Source organism: Trichechus manatus, unplaced genomic scaffold (assembly GCF_000243295.1).
Source record: "Trichechus manatus latirostris isolate Lorelei unplaced genomic scaffold, TriManLat1.0 scaffold00139, whole genome shotgun sequence".
Classification (NCBI taxonomy): Eukaryota; Metazoa; Chordata; class Mammalia; order Sirenia; family Trichechidae; genus Trichechus; species Trichechus manatus.
In genome coordinates, this window is record NW_004444075.1 from 6,391,994 (window position 1) to 6,413,338 (window position 21,345).

At 37.1% G+C, this 21,345-nt stretch overlaps 1 protein-coding gene across 2 annotated transcripts; it reads left to right on the top strand.

The window, feature by feature from the left end:
* The first annotated feature begins 7,284 nt into the window (after positions 1 to 7,284).
* PCDH18 (protocadherin 18) lies at positions 7,285 to 21,029 on the top strand. Of its 2 annotated transcripts, none has more exons than XM_004385492.3 (4): positions 7,285 to 10,259; positions 11,115 to 11,203; positions 11,294 to 11,457; positions 18,307 to 21,029. In XM_004385492.3, the coding sequence occupies exons 1-4, from the start codon at positions 7,773 to 7,775 to the stop codon at positions 18,972 to 18,974; spliced, it is 3,408 nt and encodes a 1,135-aa protein (XP_004385549.1). In that variant the 5' UTR covers positions 7,285 to 7,772; the 3' UTR covers positions 18,975 to 21,029. The 2 variants fall into 2 exon arrangements, with proteins under 2 accessions (XP_004385549.1, XP_012413599.1); XM_012558145.2 differs by having other exon boundaries at positions 11,118 to 11,203.
* The last annotated feature ends 316 nt before the right edge of the window (positions 21,030 to 21,345 follow it).

Here is a 21,345-nt window from a genome sequence, read left to right on the forward strand (position 1 = left end):
AGTTTTCTTTGCTTTGTTCCGATTGAAATATTTTCTATATAATCCATATACACTCAGACATTTATTATGTTAAAAAAAGTATGTAAGTTGTTTAGTTCATTTGCAGGTAGATAAAGGAATGATAAGCACACCAATTTCCAGATATGAGGTATATATTTAGGTATCTGAGACATGTTCTAAATCTATTAGTGGAGTCGATTTTGACGCATAGCGACCCTATTGGACAGAGTAGAACTGCCCCATAGGGTTTCCAAGCTGGTGGATTTGAACTGCCAACCTTTTGGTTAGCAGCCTGAGCTCTTAACCACTGTGCCACCAGGGCCCCACATTTCCAGAGATCATGTATATATTTAGGTATCTGATACATGTTCTGAATCTATTAGTCACTTATTTATTTTATGAAATTTTAATTATCCATGATGAAATATTCATGATGAAATGATTCTTGATGAAAGTTACTGTTTGAAAGAATATCTTGAATTTTTTCTTTGCCTTGTGAGATAAAACATCCCTCCATTTGATAACATTGTTCTTACTGTAGTACAAATACCATACATTGTTCCCCATTGAAAGTGGTTCAACTGGTGTATGGTAACTCTGAAGTGAATAATTTCCCACATAGTGTAAGTAAATAAGCAAATGGACCCTAAATTTGCAAGTAACCTAGCAGTTACATTTACTACTAGAAATTGTACGTAATTAATGCAAATATTCAGCTAAAATTAATTTAAGTTTAGCATACTACAGTGAAATCTGTGAGAGCCAAAACTTGAGGAGACTGCCTTGTTTTCCTGTGTCTTGCAAGTTTTCCAACTTTGACAGGGTGCAGTCTTACCACTTGTCTATCACCTCTCCATTAGTAGAAAATATTTTAGTTTTCTTTCTCTGACAGGTTTCTGCCTTATGCACGTGCCAGCTTTTGCAGGTCTTACTGTATACTGAAATCTCGTTTCAGGTTAAATGTGGACTACAAACCGAAAGGCTGGTGGTTTCAATCCATGCAGAGGCACCTCAGAGGTAAAGTCTGGTGATCTGCTTCAGAAAGTCACAGCCTTGAAAACCCTATGGAATACAGTTCTACTCTGCACACACGGGGTACCATGAGTTGGAATCAATTCGACAGCAACTAACAACAATAAAACTTATGTCTTAAAATAACATTGACTTGATTTTCATTGTTTAACCTAATGCTCATATTTTTGCCATATTTGTTCCCCTTCATACTTTTAGAAATTTTGTCTTTAGAGTAAGTAGGCAGTAGTTAGAAAAAATAGTTGAATAAAGTATATATTTTTAGAAACATTCAGAAGTATTGTACATAAAATGGATTTCACGTAAACACAGAAGACAATAAAATTGACAATAAAATTTTTTGTCACACTTCAGCTTGTTTTTCTTAATCTTGGACTAGAAGTAGTTAAGGATAAATGAATGATATACTCAAGATTTGCTTTCCCACACCACTGAGCAATGAAAGAATGCTGGCTTATAGAAAGAATAAACAAAGATTTTTCATTATGTATATTTGACAGATGCAAAACATTCAATCAGAGATTCTTAAATATATACATATGTAAAAATACATATATATGTAATGACACCAAAAATATTTTCTCTGTCAGAAATAGCTCTTCAAGAAGAATTAGATGTCTTTTTCCGAAAAGTATTTCCCTTCCTAATGAAAACGGCCCTGCCTTAATTGATGAGGATAGGGTGTGAGCTGGCATCAAACACTGGATCAAGGAGAAAGCTTAATTTCCCTTCTCTTTCTCAGATCACTTCTACTTATATTCTTGTATAAATGATATCTAAGCCATGGTTCTTTCTCTAGTAGTCTTCACCCTATGCCAACTGTCTCTAAACTCCCTGGAGGAACAAAATCTTACAGCACATAGTATTTAAATACCATCATGGTAGAATTTCTACCATGTTAGACAATAGACTACTCTTTATAGCAATATGTCTTAAACGTCAATGTACAAAGGAATCTCCTTAATATCTTATTCAAATATAGATTCTGCTTGAGTACCTGTGAGTTGCTGTCTGAGATTCTGCATTTCTAACTAGCTTCCATAGATAACACTATGCTACTAGTCTATGAAAAAGCCTTTGTGGTAAAGTCGACCTTTTGGACAGAGTAGAACCACCTCATAGGGTTTCCGAGGATCGGCTGGTGGATTTGAACTGCCAGCCTTTTGGTTAGCAGCCTGAGCTCTTACCTACTGTGCCACCAGGGCACCATACACTGAGTAGCAATGCTTAAAACTAAGAACTGAGACTCATTTCACTTGAAGGTTTAGTTCCCCAGGTCCCTCGAATCTTCTCAGCTGAGACTATTGGAGCACTATTTGTAAGCTTCGTTTTCTGCCTCAGGATACTGCCATGATCAGAAGGAATTTATAGAACACTAGCTCCAGAGCATCTAACAACAACAACAATAGCAAAGAATAGGTCAGATGATTAATCCTAAAATCAAACTTGAGGCTATCTAGTCTAACTTTGTGGTCTGGTCGAGTGTTTTGACTAGGCTTCCAATATGTGTGATTGTTCAAAACACTGGCTCTCTAGGTGTGTGTCTTGTTCTCCCCGTTTAAATCTCTAATTTTATATCCTGATTGGCTCTGAAAGCTTGAAGTCCTAAAATTAACAGTGGCTTCCCTACAAGCCTCTCATCTGGAGCTCAGTAGATTGCCTGTTGCCAGATCCTAAGTCACCTGTCTGAACCTGGCATGCTACCTTTGGCAGGACAGCCAAAATACTGATTGCCCACTCAGACAAAATTGACCCAGCATCTGTCACTGTAATTCATGGACTCCAACTCTTCCTGGCCCCCTGGCTATGCTGCCTCCTGGCATTTACACAGTTATGCCTCCAGGTGTGGGTCCCTCCTAAGGGCAGAAGGCCTATTTAGTTATGAGCAGAATTATACTAAAGTCTATCTCTGTTCTAAAAGTCGACGGATAGTTTGGGATCCATTGTCATTTCCCAACCCTTGATCTTATGTTGATAAATCCGTTTTAACATGGGATTCATATTGTTTGGTGATTTTTCATTATTATATTCTTGAATGGACTAGTAAATGGAATACAGAGAGACAACATAAAGAGATATAACATGATTGATAAAAGGTCTAACTTTTTTTAAATGAAAATTTTACTTGACAAGTTTTATCTTTCCCTGTCGTTGCTAAGACATCATACCAAATCTTATCCTTTTGTCTTGCTACTATAATGTGGCATTATATTAAAAAAAGATTTAGCTCAAACACTTTCAGAACAAATCTTAGACATGTGTCCTGGCAAGTACCTTCGAAGACTTATTTTTACTGTAGTATTAGACATACATCTATGGCATAGGGTCTGCTGATACGTAAAGAGTATATTTGGATAGATGTTGTGGAATTTTTTTTCAGTGAAGCAGCAGGTTTTCAAGATCATCATAGTTCAGTACTATTAGTTTTGACTACTATATTTTACAGGTAACTTCATAAATTAAAAATGGAGAGAGCTTTATCTTTCTAGCATAAAAGTTTATAAGTGTCTAAGTCAAAAGCCCGAAAATCAAAAAGGACTGTGTACATAATCCACATTCTTTTTTCCCCAGTGAGTGTTAGGAAGAAAACAGACCCACAGAGAGGCAAAGAAAAGGACTCTAACCTTTGTTTTACATCTGTTATCGGCCAGACTCTGGGCTAAGCACCAATCATTTAATTCTTACAAAAATTCTTTACAGTAGAATATTATTATTCTCACAGAGTGTTAGATTGACTCCGAGAAGTTACATTATTTGTTCAAGATTACACAGATACCAATTGGTGACACCTGCATTCATACATTTGTTGGGCTTGTATAAAAAGTCAAGTTCTTATCTCAGGCAGTTCCAGAATATTGATATTCCTTGACCGTATCAACCTTTGTCTAGTAAAGCATTTGCCCTTATCTACTTTCACGTGGTAAGTATCAAGCAGGACCATGAGTGCCTACTACAATGCATTTCACGGCAAATTCTATGAGGAAAGATTGTAATGTTATGCCAGCTACAAGAACTTCGTAAGCTCATATTACTAATTTGATAGTGGGAAAGATATGGTATGGTGAGATGGAAGTAGATATTAATTCTTCTCCCTGTTTTTATGTTTTGTTTTTATATTTCAAATGCTCTAATAAAACAGAAATTAGTAACTAAGGATTTTTGAAGAAAATCATATATCTGCTTTTAGGAGATTTTAGTGATTTTTATTTTGTATTCCAGTACCAAAAGAAACACTATTCTTCATGTAATGGAAAAACAATTGAGCTTTACAATCAAGTTCTAAATTTCCCCTCCTTTGGTAGGAACGGTAACATTGAAGATTTAGAATTATAAAGCTATAGTGTTATTTTCTGAAAACCAAAAGTAATCACAATAAATGGCATAACAAAAGTGTTATTAAAGGTGACAGGATGTATTGCAAATGCCAGCCTGGATCTTTTCTCTGGGTTTACCAATTTTTAGGCAAATCAGGCTGAAGCTGTAAAAGAAGCTTTGTGGATAAAATATGCCCAACAGGATGGTAATAGCCAAGGTTCCCCTCCAGGAGCTTAGGAGCACTTTGCTCAAGTGCCTAACACCACTTACATTGCCACGGTCCACAAAAGCTGGAACCATCTCCTTCTTTGTAAACAAAGGCTGCCATGTCAAAGGTGGATGGCCTTCAAGGATCTCTCCACTGGATATCTTAGAAGTTGTTTTAGAGGGTCTATCACTTTTTCATGACTCTGGGAAATTCCAGAAGAATGAGAAAGTTCAATTAATCACCATTAGAGACAACTAACAGAAATTTACCAGTTTTTTCAGCTTTATACAAACCCATTCACATACAGAACTGAGTTGGATGATAGCTGTTTTGTTGTTTCCTTTTTTTTTTTTTTTTTTTGATATTTTCTTCTCAGGGCTACCAAATGATAAAATTTTGAAATGCTGGAACTAACAAAAAAACATATTCTGTGCTCCTGGAAAAAACTGTGAAGAACAGGGTATGTATAGTGAGCAGAAATCAAAAGCAAAATACTGTCAAATAGGTATATGTAATTTTTCACGGAGAGATTGGCAAACTGAAAAGGAAATAATATTTGGTGAGGATGATATTTTAAGTGAAAAGAGTCATTCCCCATGAAAGGGTTACAAGTTCTTTAAAGACTTACTCATAGTCTTTATAAACATATACTAATTCACCACCTATTTTAAATATTTCAGTAAGTTACATTGAAACTCTTTGTGACATTGATTAATTCACTTCAAGCCAACTTTTGGAAATGAAAGAAGGATTTTTAATTTTTTTTTTTAAGCATAGAAAACCACATGTCCTCTAAATTAAGGTAATCAAATCCATTGCTGTTGGAAATTTGGGGATAGACATCAAATTCATGAAGAAAACTCTCCTAGAACTAATGGAATTAGATTACCTTTGAATTCTCACCCCAACTTTGAATAGTCACTAATTCCTTTGTTTGCTCTTTTGGTGTTTGCAAAGGGGTGCACTAAAGCCTGAATTGATATAATTATTGGCTCAGATTGTTAGAGATCTAGGCCAGATGGCTATGGGTTTCTAAAGTCCCAGTTGCTTAGGGTAGATTTCCTAGTTTGCCTATAGGGTTTGGGGAACAGCAATTTGAAAGGGCTACAAACTTGTAAAACAGTATTATTCATGGAGGCAGAGTGTTCATCAGCGTGACCCAGGACTAAATACATTCATTATAGACATTTCTATTCTGCACAATTTGCCACACAGCACTGGTTTCTGGAGGGGGGAAAAAGACAATGGCTTATAAAATGCTTTTGAATGCCTAAAAAGAAGGAGAGTTCACACTGAGACTCCTCTGCTTTCTTTTTTGGAAAGAACCTTCTTAGTGACTTTAGCTGAGCTCTGCTGAGAGTAAGCAAAGTGGAAAAATCACAAAATTATACATATATATATATATATTTCTGGGGGGCAAAATAGAGAGTGGGGGAAAATAAATGGAAAAAGGTGACAGCAAAATTATGTGAAACAGCAAATAGGGAAGCAGACGAAGACAGCTGAGGAATAATGCAAAAAGGTATGAAAAAAGCAGCAAGGATGGAGCCACAGTGATAAACTTAAAAGGAATTGCAGAGCAAAAAAGAACATCATAAATAATCATATTTTCAAATATGAATACCGTATCAGTTTCTGTGACCTGGATAGAGCCTCAGCCTCCCATGATATTTCCTAGCATTTTGATGCACACAAAATGCAATTTTCAGCTCAGGCATTTTATTCTTCAGTGTAAACAAGGTTTGGGTTTTAAAATACATATCTGAAAGGTGTATCCATAAATAATACATACATTATAGAAAATTTGACTTGTAAACTATGGAGTCCATGTCCCCTCAGTATTCATTGTGAAGACTCCCCACATACAGATAGGAACTTTTGGTAAGAAATTGGCATACTAAAGCAGGCAATGTCTTTTCCCCCAAATGAATAGGATTTTTCCAAGCACAATAGAGAAGAATTATCCTAGACAATTGCACCCAAACTCAGGGAAAGCAGTGATATAAGGTAGAGCTATATCGTTAACTAATTGTAAATTCTGAGGTGTTCCATTAAATCTTGCTAATTAAGAGAAATCAAAAATGTAAAACAGCCCTTTTCTTTTCTTCAAAGAATAATGATGAATGAAAAACAGAAAATAAAATCTCTTTATTTGTCCTGATCTTTAAAACAGAGCTCCAAGAAAACCTGCTAGTCCTCTTAGGAGAAAGACTCAAGTATTTATAGAGGGGGAAGGGGTAGGAGGTGGTCTGGGGAGCATAATTAGAAGCAAGTTTTCAAATTTTATTAAATTCCTCCACCAACAAAAGGCACTTAGAAGTATTTTAAGTTAACCCAGTACTTAAAGACGATGAAAAGCAAGATGATTACATGTTTGTGGAAGAAGAAAGGACAATTAAGAAAACAAGAACAATTTAAAGTGCCGTATAAATAAACACGACCAGAAGTTGATTTAAAGTTTTTCTTCCGTAATTTGTCTCCCCTTTGTCGTGGCACGCTCAGAGAAAGCGAATGTAGTAGACTGAAAGGAGGAAGAGTCGGGAGAAGGGAGGGAGGAGCAGGGAAGGAACTGCTCCCATCCTCCGCCCCCAGCCCCCACCAGCCTTTCTCCCCTTCTCTCTCTCGCGCCCACAGCCCTCCCGGCCCCCATCGCCTTCCTCCTTCTCTTTCCCTCTCCCACCCTCCCTTCTCGCCCTCCTTCGCCTTGGTGACTCCATCAGCTTTTGATTTGGAAGGACGCTGATTGGCTGGAAGCGATTCAACATACGCCAGGCAAGAGCTTTGTCTGAGTTGAAGTGAAGTTGTACAGATTTTAGACTGGAGTCAGCAATCACTGGTGTTTAGTCTGCAGCCGAACAGAGAAAGGGAGAAAAAACCGCTCGGGAAAGCTACACTGCAGACTCCACGGGCACCTTGCAAGAGATGGATTCCAACTACACAAGAGGGAAAACGCGGAGGTGACACTCTTCTGACTGGAAAGAGGACGAACAGGCAAACAAATGCAAGGATTGGACTCCATGCCGATAATATCTGGAAATCGAGACACGGTGTGTATAAAACAAAAGTTTGCGAGCTGTTAATTACTGTGCTGTGTTATTAAGAGGCTCTTTCAAGTTTCAAGTACCAAATGTAGCTAGCTTTAAGTTGCCAAAGGAAGTTGAGAGGATTGCTTTGCTGTTTTAATTTGCTCTGTGAGGGGAATCTCATAAACTGACCGATGCACCAAATGAATACTAAAATGCACTTTAGATTTATTTTTGCACTCTTGATGGTATGTTTCAACCACGATGTACTGAGCAAGAATTTGAAATACAGGATTTATGAGGAACAGAGGGTTGGATCAGTAATTGCAAGACTATCAGAGGATGTGGCTGATGTTTTATTTAAGCTACCTAATCCTTCTGCTGTTCGTTTTCGAGCCATGCAAAGGGGAAATTCTCCTCTCCTCGTAGTCAATGAAGATAATGGGGAAATCAGCATAGGGGCTAAAATTGACCGGGAACAACTATGCCAGAAAAACTTGAACTGTTCCATAGAGTTTGATGTGATCACTCTACCCACTGAGCATCTGCAGCTTTTCCATATTGAAGTTGAAGTGCTGGATATTAATGACAATTCTCCTCAGTTTTCAAGATCTCTCATACCTATTGAGATATCTGAGAGTGCAGCGATTGGGACTCGTATTCCTCTGGATAGTGCATTTGATCCAGATGTTGGGGAAAATTCCCTCCACACATACTCCCTCTCTGCCAATGATTTTTTTAATATCGAGGTGCGGACCAGGACTGATGGAGCCAAGTATGCAGAACTCATAGTGGTCAGAGAGCTAGATCGGGAGCTGAAATCAAGCTATGAGCTTCAGCTCACTGCCTCAGACATGGGGGTGCCTCAGAGGTCTGGCTCATCCATACTAAAAATAAGCATTTCAGACTCCAATGACAACAGCCCTGCTTTTGAGCAGCAGTCTTACATATTACAACTCTTAGAAAACTCCCCAGTTGGCACTTTGCTTCTTGATCTGAATGCCACTGATCCAGATGAGGGCGCTAATGGGAAAATTGTATATTCCTTCAGCAGTCATGTATCTCCCAAAATTATAGAGACTTTTAAAATTGATTCAGAAAGAGGCCATTTGACTCTTTTCAAGCAAGTGGATTATGAAATCACCAAATCTTATGAGATTGATGTTCAGGCTCAAGATTTGGGCCCGAATTCAATCCCGGCTCATTGCAAAATTATAATTAAGGTTGTGGATGTTAATGACAATAAACCTGAAATTAACATAAATCTGATGTCTCCTGGAAAAGAAGAAATATCTTATATTTTTGAAGGGGATCCTATTGACACATTTGTTGCTTTGGTCAGGGTTCAGGACAAAGATTCTGGGCTGAATGGAGAAATAGTTTGTAAGCTTCATGGACATGGTCACTTTAAACTTCAGAAGACTTATGAGAACAATTATTTAATCTTGACTAATGCTACACTGGATAGAGAAAAGAGATCTGAATACAGTTTGACTGTCATAGCCGAGGACAAGGGGACACCAAGTCTCTCTACAGTAAAACATTTTACTGTTCAAATCAACGATATAAACGACAATCCACCCCACTTCCAGAGAAGCCGATATGAATTTGTAATCTCAGAGAATAACTCGCCAGGGGCATATATCACCACTGTTACAGCCACAGATCCTGATTTAGGAGAAAATGGGCATGTTACATATACCATTTTGGAGAGTTTCATCCTGGGAAATTCCATAACCACATATGTAACCATTGACCCATCGAATGGAGCCATCTATGCCCTCAGAATCTTTGATCATGAAGAAGTGAATCAGATCACTTTTGTGGTTGAAGCAAGAGATGGAGGGAGTCCAAAGCAACTTGTAAGCAATACCACAGTTGTGCTTACCATCATTGATGAAAATGACAATGTCCCTGTGGTTATAGGGCCTGCTCTGCGCAATAATACCGCAGAAATCGCCATCCCCAAAGGGGTTGAAAGTGGCTTTCATGTTACAAGAATAAGGGCAATTGACAGAGACTCGGGCGTGAATGCTGAACTCAGCTGCTCCATAGTAGCAGGTAACGAGGAGAATATCTTCGTAATTGATCCACGATCATGTGACATCCATACCAACGTGAGCATGGACTCTGTTCCCTACACAGAATGGGAGCTCTCAGTTATCATTCAGGACAAAGGCAATCCTCAGCTGCATACCAAAGTCCTTCTGAAGTGCATGATCTTTGAATATGCAGAGTCTGTGACAAGTACAGCAATGACCTCAGTAAGCCAGGCATCTTTGGATGTCTCCATGATTATAATTATTTCCTTGGGAGCAATCTGTGCAGTATTGCTGGTTATTATGGTGCTGTTTGCAACCAGGTGTAACCGAGAAAAGAAAGACACTAGATCTTACAACTGCAGGGTAGCAGAATCAACTTATCAGCACCACCCAAAAAGGCCATCCAGGCAGATTCACAAAGGGGACATTACATTAGTGCCTACAGTAAATGGCACACTGCCTATCAGATCTCATCACAGATCATCTCCATCTTCATCTCCTACCCTAGAAAGAGGGCAAATGGGCAGCCGGCAGAGTCACAACAGCCACCAGTCCCTCAACAGTTTGGTGACAATCTCATCGAACCACGTGCCAGAGAATTTCTCATTAGAACTCACCCATGCGACCCCTGCTGTTGAGGTAAGATCATCCACTACATCAGTTCACTGACAAAGTCAGCTGTTAGTGTCCAGAAACTGTATATGTGTTGGTTCTTCAGCATCTCCATAAATAGGTAACAATACTAAAAATATGCAAAATTAAATATGATGCGAGCTAAATTGTGTGTATATAGCATGTATATACACAGCATACTATTTTCGGTTTTTGTTAAATCATTTACTTGCATGAAATATGTATGCTATAGAAAAAGAAAATGTTAATTTGAGAGTTGAAAGGGACTAATTAGCATCCCCTTACTTCTCAGTTTAAGATACTAGAAGCCAAAAAGCAAAGAGGCTGGCTTTATTCTCATAGTTACGATCTCTACTGAAAGATTTTTTAAAAAGGCCTCCAGAATCCCATCTCAATGCATGTTATAGCTGTTCAACTTGTGAAAAATTTCTGATGTTATTTTAACTACATGTGGTGGAATGTTGTATTATGCAGCATTTTCTATACATTTTTATAGCTGATCATTTTCAGCTGAACTATAAATGAGGGAACTCAATCAGCTATTTAAACGAGTGCTCTTTCCAAAATAAAGAGTCACTTGTGTTAGATCATCCAAATCTCTCTGGTTTCATTCTCTCATGTTTTGATAGTATCTAGTTAATTATCAGGCATTCTTAAGCTTTTGTCCCCACTGGAATATATTTCAGTTTTATTTGGTGGCAGGCTGTACTGTCTGCCACAGCCTAGCATTTGCAAATCCTTAAAATTGGGATAACTTGTTCAATTGCTTAAAACAAAATAACAAGTAAGTGTTTCTCTTTGCTTAAAGCTTGTATTTGGAGGTCTGTTTCCAGGAATCAGTACTGTGTCTTTTCTTTCTAGCAGGTCTCCCAGCTTCTTTCAATGCTTCACCAGGGGCAGTATCAGCCGAGGCCAAGTTTCCGAGGAAATAAATATTCCAGGAGCTACAGGTATGAATTAGCCTGATGTTAGCTATTAAGCCTCCAATAACATGAATGCTCAAGAGTAAAAACTATACTTTACCTGATTTATCTTTCTAGGTATGCCCTTCAAGACATGGACAAATTTAGCTTGAAAGACAGTGGCCGTGGTGACAGTGAAGCAGGAGACAGTGACTATGATTTGGGACGAGACTCTCCAATAGACAGGCTGCTGGGGGAAGGGTTCAGTGACCTGTTCCTTACAGATGGAAGAATTCCAGCAGGTAAGAGGGTAGTGATACATAAATGTTTATTGTCAGATCTACGGCACCAGTAAAATGAAAATTTTCTTTTATTCTTATACTTCTTCATTTATCATTTGCACGTAAGTCTTTGTAATCTGCACACTATTAGCAACAAACATAAACTGGCACACTTGAAAATTATTTTCTTCAAGCTCATATTAAGCAGTAGTTGGAGACGGAATAAGCCTGAGTGCTCAATAGGACAAGGGGGAAAGGACAGAGAGAGGATAATAGAAAATCAAGCCATTTCCCTCCTCTTTCTAGCCTATTGAATACTTCCATAGAACACTGAGCAACTCCATAAAATTACTGGCTGGTTGTTTTTATTCAAACCACATGTTTTGGTGCTTAGTGGTGAACTGGACTGTAATTTGGAGGACACGTTTCCTGTGATGGAAACCAACTCACAGAATCAGAGATTAAAATACACTAGACATGGTACACTTTAAGCACTAAAAATAGGCACAAGAATGCAGCTTTGTAGGTGGTAAACATAGAATAATTTTTTCACCTTTCATTTTAGGTCTGCACTATAGTGGAAAAGGAACAGTGGTCCAGGAGGGGGAGTTTATAAAGTACACAGATGTATGGAAGAGATTGTATTGAATTCTAAACCATGTTTTCCTCAGAGTCCATTCTCTCTAATTGTGCAGTAGAAACTCTCTGAACCGATTGGGTGAATACTGAAGGCCTCATTATAGCAACCCTGTTCTAAAGAACTGTAGTATTAAATTGACCCTTTAGGGACACGTGAGTGTTACCTTGGCTGTTTAAATTTCTAAATCCCGCTGAACGTGGATCAAATGAGTACCATTTGATAAATGAAAGAAAGGTGGAACAACACTATTACCTGCCCGAGTTCCGTGGAGCTCTTGTTTTCTAAATACAGAGAAGTAAGAGAGTTTAGGAAATAGGCATGAGAGAGCCTCTAAGGGCCAAGGACATTGAAGAGAAATCAGTAAATAGAAAGTCTAACTCTCATAAGTAGTAGAAGCAGTGGTGACAATGGCAGCAGCAGTCTTACCTTCGGTAGGAGCCCTAGCAGTAGTACTCATCAACGCTGAGAACTTACTCTGGGGCTGGACCCAGGCTGAGTTCTGTACCTGCATTGCCTCCCACCACACTTTGACACGTGGCACTTTGTACATGGTAGAGCTGATATCTGAACCAATCCCCACGCTCGTAAACACCAGTCTATCAAGAGTAATTTGAAGTAACTGTTTTGTTTTGTTTTTTAAAATAAATTGACATATCTGTTTTTATATTCTAAAGACTTACAACCCTCCTGCAACTATTAAATATTGTTCATTTAATTATGTTGTTACAGTAGTAGGTAATGTATCTCGGGCAGGAAAAATATATGGGAAGGACCTGTAGTGGTATTAAGGGCTAAAATGTACATTAGAGTCTATGTTTGCACATTCACCTGCAGTGTCTTTTTTTAATTTCTTAGACCCACTTGGAGAAAAATCTCTTAAAATCTAATGGGATATACATGTCTTCAGTCAACTTACTAAAAGAGAATCAGTCTTATTGCCCATGCCTGGGTATGGAGGAGCAGGCTGAATTTCTATGGTTCCATGATACTGAGGGAAACCTAATTTTGAATATTGATCTCTCATTTTGAATAATTTAATTTCCTAAACTACATTATTTTATAAAACAGAAAAGCAAAACGATGGGAATAATCCTTTGCTCATGAGGCCCTTCCTCCCTGAATATAATGGAAATACTCTATTAAATAAGTAATTTTAAAAATTGTATGAAGCTCATTCATTGAAAATTTTAATTTATCTAACATACCTGGATAGAGAATAACCACCCCTAATTAGATAACTTTGCCATTTATGGGACTAAATGATGTGTATAATCCTTTTTAATTCTGATTTTACATAATCCCAACAGCTAATGATGAATCTAATTTTTTTTAAAAAAGGTCAAGACTCCTCTTTTACTTTTTCCTATATTTTCGAAGTTGCCATCATCAGCTGTGTTCATAGCAGAAGAATTATCAAGCGGCTTATACAGAAAAGAAAAAAAGTTAGGCATAAAGACATTGGGGAAACAAGGTAAAGGTAGATTCTAGAAAATAGTTAAGGAGGCTCATTTAGTGAGTGACTTTATATTCCTTCCAAGTTATATTTATTTTCAAAGTTAGAAGTTCAAGTCTACCTTTTTTTATTACCACTAATAATACCACTTAACATATAGAGAATCCTTTTAAAAACAATTCCATATTTAAACAATCATACTTAATCCAGAAGTGTGATGGGGGCATCCGTTTTGCCATATGTTTCATTGAATTACAACATATTATATTACAACAGATATTTTTCAGCCTCATTATCTATCTGCTCTATGTGAGGTGTGGTGGGACTATCCTAGAGGCATAGAGCACCAGGAGATCATCAATGATCCATAAGATATTGTAAGCTTTATTCAGAAGCATTATTTATTATAGATTGAAATGTGCATATTGAATATCTTCTATACAGAGGTAACCACCAGTTATCGCGTTAACTCTAACTCGTGGTGACCCCATGTGTGTCAGAGTAGAACTGTGCTCCATAGGGCTTTCAGAGGCTAATTTTTTGAAACTAGATTGCCAGACCTTTCTTTGAAGGTACTCTGGGTGGACTTGAACCTCCAAACTTTTGGTTAGCAGCCGAGACTTTAACGGTTTGAACCACCCAGAGACTCCCATCCCTTACTTATGAGCATTCTGAGGAGTATTACTTTTACTCATACTCTAATGTATTATTCACCCTGGCAATTTATGCAGGCGCATTGAGATGTAAAACTTGTGCTCTGTAAACTTATATTCCCAGGAAATATCCCAAGTAGAAAAAAATGTAAGTCCACATGAATGTCATTAACAGAAATCAGTGCAGTTTCCTAAAGCGTGTATATTTTTAGGACTTAAGGGACTTACTCCAACTGATTTTCTGCATTAGTCTGTGCTCAAATATAGATTATGTTATGCTACATGGCCTGCCAACAGGGTCATTTCTGGTCATTGATTCTATTAATTCCCACACAAATATCCTGCATTCTGAGCAGTAAAATCAGTGCTCATTTTTGTCTGTTGGCTCATGTTTGTCAACATATTTTCTTCATTACTCATTCAACTTTGAACTATAATACTGCACATATGCCAGCGAAGTCTTTATTTTACAATGTTTTAGCTGCCCCAAGGTGATTGATAAAAGCTTTTTATTTTGTTTCATGTGATACTCCTTCTCAGTTGAGTCCATTCGACTTTTTATTGATCTGTCATCTGTTACCACTTACTTCAAACATTCCTTTTGAATTCTATGTTCTCTCAATTTCCATCGCCTGTTTCCTAGCTGTAGCCTTTCTGCTCTGCTTGGCTTACTATATCACCATACACTGGTATTCTGTAACTCTCTTCTCCTCCTCAAATCTTTCTTTCATACATCTGCCTGAGCAACCTTTTCAAAACATTTTAATTTACATTTGGGGGCTCAAAAATCCATAAGTGGCCTTTGTTGCCCAGCAACACCAAATTAAATTACTTATCTTGCCATTCAAAACCCATTCTTAGCTTCTTAACTCTCAACTTAGGCATTTTTTACCATTTCCAATAGGCAGAGACATCTCTTCATGTAACACACCAATCCTTTGCACTTGCTGCCCTTCCTTCCTGTACAACTGGCTTTTTTTCACTTTATCTGTATAAATTCTTTTCATCTCTCAAGTCTGGCTCAGGTTGCTCTTTCTTTGAACACTTCAACCTCCACCACCACTCTTTATTCTTTTCTTAAAATGCCCTCAGCATCATATACTTTGACAGTTTAGCTGGCCATTTATGAACTCATTTGCTATATTTGCCTCTGAACTAGATCTTAAGTCATTTAAGGGCCCGGGACCATCATAGGAGTTTACATATGGTAGTTTCTTAGTAGATAATTGATCAATCCCTCCAGTGACTAACGGCTTGATAGAAGCTATCCTCATTGTCAAGTCAGTTCCGACTAACGGCACCCCTGTGTGTTACAGATAGAACTGCTCCATTAGGTTTTCTTGGCTGTAATCTTTATGGAAGCAGATCAACAGGCCTTTCTTCTGTGGCACTGCTGGGTAGGTTTGAACCACCAATCTGTAGGTTAGTAGTTAGGCGCAAACCTTGTGTGCCACCTGGGGACCTGATAGAAGCTAAGCATACATTTTTTTTTTTTTCTCCATATAGTTGATGCTCTGCTTCCTGCCTTACCTATAAAGTGTGGTTGGTACGGTGACAAAATTTACAGTCCTATAGTGGGAAAGAAGAGTTCACTTCTTCCCCTGCACCCCATCCTAAAGAAAACTTAACCACCTACCAGAGCTTTCAAAGAAGCTACAGAAACATTAGCCACTTGCTCCACTTGCCAACTGCACCTGATCCCTTAGAGATTGTATGCAACCTTTGCAGAACTGAATTACGTATACACTGCAAATGTTTTCAAACAGCAGAGTCTCCAGGGAGAACACTGAAAAATATCCATGAAAGTGAGAGAAATGCCCTCTTCTGTATCACTACTCTTCCTTAACACCTCTTCATTATTTTTACTATTCTTTTCTCTTTCATTTCTTCATCATTTTTTCATATTTTCTTAATTTTTTCATTTTAAAATTAATTTATCATTTTACCTTTAATGCCCCATTTGTTTATTGTGATGAGATTACAAAATAACACTTTGTTTAATAAATTCCTATGACCAAAATTATATTTTTAAGCATGAACTGTCATTTAAGTCACACAGACTGTATTGATTATATGTTCACTATATTCAGGTCTCTAGAAAATTCCATCATGCTCAGGATTATTAGAACTCTTTGTACTGTTTCTTTTTTTTTCCTATCATGAAACATTAAAACAAAACAAAGCCAGTCACACAATCAATCAAACAGGTAAGTCCTTTGCAAGCCTAAAACCACAGAATTAAAGACCGGGAAAAAAAACGGAGAGTTTTCAGCAGGTCTATTCCCCTTCCTTCTGACAGGATGTGAATAAGCCAGTAGAGACAGCCCACTTTTCCATTTTCAGAGACCCAGGAAATGAGGAAAAAAAAAAAATTCATTACCACTTTGATAGCTGTTTCACTGCAGAAAAAACCTTGTTGCTATTAAGGTATTCCAATTACTCTCAACTCCTTTTGAAAGTAAGGTTTTGCCACATTAAATGATGAGGGGCAATAGTTGGTAAATATTTCCAAGTAGTAATAATGCATCAAGTCATCACATGTGAGCTTCCTTTTATTCTTAAATCATGCTTGCTTAAAGTTTAATATTTCTTCATAGCAGAATTACACAATTACTCTCTTTCTCGTACTCCATAGTGAGTCACATGCCACTGGTATTCACACTCATCTTTCTTTCCCCTGCTTCTTTAACATTTCTAGTCTTCCCAGAAATCAGGCGTTTTTTACTCATAATATTTGCTCTCCTTTCGTTTCTCAAACTATCCTCTTCCATGTTAAGAAGTGAGGTCCAGAACTGATGATATATAATAAGAAAATTATCTTGAAGGGTCAAGCCAGAAAAGGCAGTGACCACGACACCTTTAAACAACTATTACGTCCCCTTTTCTGAAAGTCAACATTAATTTTACTTTTCATTCAGAAAACATATACTCTAGACAGTCTACCAAGTGCTGGGGATACAGCAATAAACACAATAGACAACTTGCTTCCTCTGACAAGGAAGTTGACATTCTCCAAGGGTCATCCATTTAGGCAATAATTTGGGTGGAAGAGAAATCATTCATAACTAGTTAGACATACAGAATTAGCTTTGAATTTATATGTGTCGCTGATATCAATCCAGTTTCCTTTCAAATCTGAATCATTTTGCATTTTCTGCATTCGGAGGTTAGCTCTAAAATCATGATATTGAAGACACCTAAAATCATGATATCGAAGTTCTCACTGAAAGAGATGGATGATTTGTGGAGTACACATTCTTGCATTTCCTGGTTATTATATAATTTAGTTACTGTAATTGGCAAATTTAGAGATTTTTTTCTCCTTTTATTTTTCTTTTTCTCATATTGTCTATTATTTTATGCAAGTGTGGCCAATCATATTCCAATAAGGGATCATAACATCCAGAAAAACTAAGCAATGGATTTTTCATATTCTTCATCTTTCAATGACTTTTCCGTGTGTTTGAATATAAATATATTTCAAACCTTTAAAAGCAGACTTCTTAACAGGGTAACTGCAGATGCCCAGTAGCTGAGGATTCTTATCTCTGTTTAAAAAACAAGTCAATAAATAATCGATAATAACCTTTAAGGGCTATATTGTGTTCTCAATGCCTTTATTAAAATAAAATATGTCTGATAGATCTCAATATTGAAAAAGTTACTCACAGGTGCTACTCAAGGGTTTCCTGATGGAATCTTAAATTATGGGCCTCACCTTCTAGATCAGTTTTTCAGAATTTGTATGTATTTCATCACTCATACCCTAGTTCTTTTTCTGTTATTCTCATGTATAAGTTATCAATCCACTTTCTTATTCCTTGAGTAGCAATTATGATATTCATGAGGAGTAGGTGAGTTGATAACAGCTTTCCTTATTTGATAAACAAGGGGAAAAAAAGAAAAAAGACACCAGTAGAAATGATTTATGGAGGTCCATAAAACTGGCCTCCAAATTAACTCCAAATGGTAGCCTATGTAATGTGTACAGTAATGGATTAGCATCATGATAGTAGTTTATAACTGCCTTAATCAACCTTTTTAAAAAGAAAAATTTCATTATTTCTTCATTTTGAGTTATGCTAAATATAATAATGAATCCCCATTGTTGTCCTTGAGTGCAGCTATGAGGCTTTGCACGGAGGAGTGCAGAGTCCTGGGCCACTCCGACCAGTGCTGGATGCCACCCCTGCCCTCGCCATCTTCTGATTACAGGAGTAACATGTTCATCCCGGGGGAGGAATTCCCAACACAACCCCAGCAGCAGCATCCACATCAGAGTCTCGAGGATGACACCCAGCCTTCAGATTCTGGTGAGAAGAAGAAAAGTTTTTCCACCTTTGGGAAGGACTCCCCAAACGACGAGGACACTGGAGATACCAGCACATCTTCTCTGCTTTCAGAAATGAGCACTGTGTTCCAGCGCCTTTTACCCCCTTCCCTGGACACCTACTCTGAGTGCAGTGAGGTGGACAGATCCAACTCACTAGAACGCCGGAAGGGGCCCTTGCCAGCCAAAACTGTGGGCTACCCACAAGGAGTGGCAGCCTGGGCAGCCAGTACACATTTTCAAAATCCAACCACCAACTCTGGGCCCCCACTTGGAACTCACTCCAGTGTACAGCCTTCTTCAAAATGGCTGCCGGCCATGGAGGAAATCCCTGAAAATTACGAGGAAGATGATTTTGACAATGTGCTCAACCACCTCAATGATGGGAAGCATGAACTCATGGATGCCAGTGAGCTAGTGGCTGAGATTAACAAACTGCTTCAAGATGTCCGCCAGAGCTAGGAGATTTTAGTGAAACATTTTTGTTTCCATATATATGGAAATAGGGAACAGAATAAACCCTGAAAGAACTGGCATTGCCAAATAGTTGCATTTATCGTAAATGTGTCTGTGTATATTGAATATTAAATACTGTATTTTCGTATGTACACGATGCAAGTGTGATTATTTTAATCTGTATTTTAAAAATACATTTGTACCTTATATTTATGTGTAATTTAACAGACAAATTTTATTTTTTTACTCTCATGACAAACATGTCTTTCCTAATCATGTAGAAAGTAGCCACTGTTTAAATCTCATATGCTATTCAACCACAAAGTATAAACGCACTGCTTAGATTAGTCATGTTGGGGAAGTAAATATTAGTCTGTAGGAACAACCCCACTAAAGCATTATACAATTCTTAATTCCAGTAAGTGATCCAACTTTTTTTAAAATAATCTTTTTAAAAATTAAGCATCATTAAAATTGTTAAACTATTTTTTTATTATTCTTACTGTTTTTTCTCTCTTCTAGCTCTGTTCTACTCTCATAGGAAAAATTGACACATGAAGTGAAATTTTATTTCAGGACTCAGAGGTACCTTGAAGAGTATTTATGAGATGATGTTTTAAAATACATTTTTCGCAGACAATAATGAAAACAAGTCTAGAGTCGATGTTTCCTGACTCCTAGTTCCCTGCTATTCCAGGGCATTAAACTGGCGTGTTTTTGAGAATAATGTCCCCTAAAGTACTCTTGTCTATTTATAATCAAAGTAAACAATAAATTTCACTCCATCCTTGTAATATGAGAGGTGCTCAAAGAAAATGGCATTTGTTCTTTAAATGGATAACAGCATATATTCTAACAGTGTAAAGTATTAATGGTTATGGTGTGTCTCTTCTAAGATAGCAAATATAATTGGTTTAATCTGAAACCATTCTATCTGAATCCTCCCCTCTTCTCTCACGATACGTAAACATTTTTGTCTTTTTTTGCTGTTACTATTCACTCTCAGCTTTTGTCTCAAGTGCATGATCTCACATTTTTGTTTTTTAGTATAAGAACATTTATAAAATCATATTTTTACTGCAATGCTCTTTTAATTGCTGTGTGATAAATGACAAATTCTTTATTTATTGTGTTGTTATCTCTCCATGTGGAATGCCTTGGTAAAGGAGTTTGTTATTATGACTGTCATCATTTATGAACTAGCTTCTATTAATGTTATTTCTATGGATACACTATCTTGATTGTACTCTCCAGAGACTTTTACTGTCAAGGAAAATAAAAGAAAAATTAAAGTTAAAGAATTGTCTGTAATTCAGAATCCTACTCCTACATATGTGTTCAAAAGCTGTATAATCATACCCTTAATGATAGAGTGATCCAGTTTTGGGTTTCAAATGATAGACAGAAAGCATTCAACAGACTTGGCAAAAAGAAAAACACGATCGAAAAAAGAATGACTTTGAGACCTTTGTTGGGTATGAAAATAGTAGATTATATTCCATTCAGAATAAGATTTTAAATGCATTTGGAGAGTAAAAGAAAAAAGAATAAGGAAATTAATTAAAAAAAAATAATTTTCCAATTTAACAAATAACAGCATGCTTTTTCAGAACACTTTTAAGTTCGTAGTTAAAAAATACACCCTTACAATGTTTCCAAGAGGTGAAACTATTATTCCCCTTGGCTTACTAGTAGGGAATTCAAATATTAAGAAAGTTAAGTAACCTAAAAGTGCCTAAAACTCAGATATTTTAATTCTCCAATGAGTACCACATTAAATAAAATGTGTTATCTCTTTCAGAAAGCACATTTTCGTTTATGGGAGGGATTGCAATTACAAGTGAAATTTCAGTTTATTTTTCAGTAGATAACACACTAAATGTTAGCCACATTTAAATACATTTTGCTTTTCAACTTCACTTCCTTTTAGTACATATTAAGAAAAAGACTTTGATAACCTTATTGGTCTTAATTTAAAGCAGCCACAGTCATTTAGGAAGCAAAGCTGGAATCAATATTTTGAATAATTTTTAGTAAATAAAATGCAATATTATATTCAACTCAAAAAACTTTGCATATTGTCCATATACTGAGCATTCCATGTCTCAAACTCCTTGCTTCTCCAGTTGTCTGTACTTCCTGTTACTGCTTCCCACGTCTACAAGTTAAGTGGATATTAGCGTTTAAGATTTCTGTTTTTCACTCATATTATCCCTTTAACAACTAGTATCACCTCAGTGAAAGCTGACTTGCCAGCTGCTGTCATAGCAAACTAATCTCTCATCAAGTTTATGTTTCCTTTTCTTTGATATCATGCCCTTCCTCAGACTGGAAGAAAAAGGTAATAGCCACCTAAGTTAAGGAGATTCCTTTCTCC

Coding starts and splice junctions, on each gene's coding strand:
- PCDH18 (XM_004385492.3), top strand. CDS start 7,773: ATGCACCAAATGAATACTAAAATGCACTTTAGATTTATTTTTGCACTC. Junction 11,204..11,293: donor AAATATTCCAGGAGCTACAG/GTATGAATTAGC, acceptor TTATCTTTCTAG/GTATGCCCTTCAAGACATGG. Junction 11,458..18,306: donor AGATGGAAGAATTCCAGCAG/GTAAGAGGGTAG, acceptor CCTTGAGTGCAG/CTATGAGGCTTTGCACGGAG.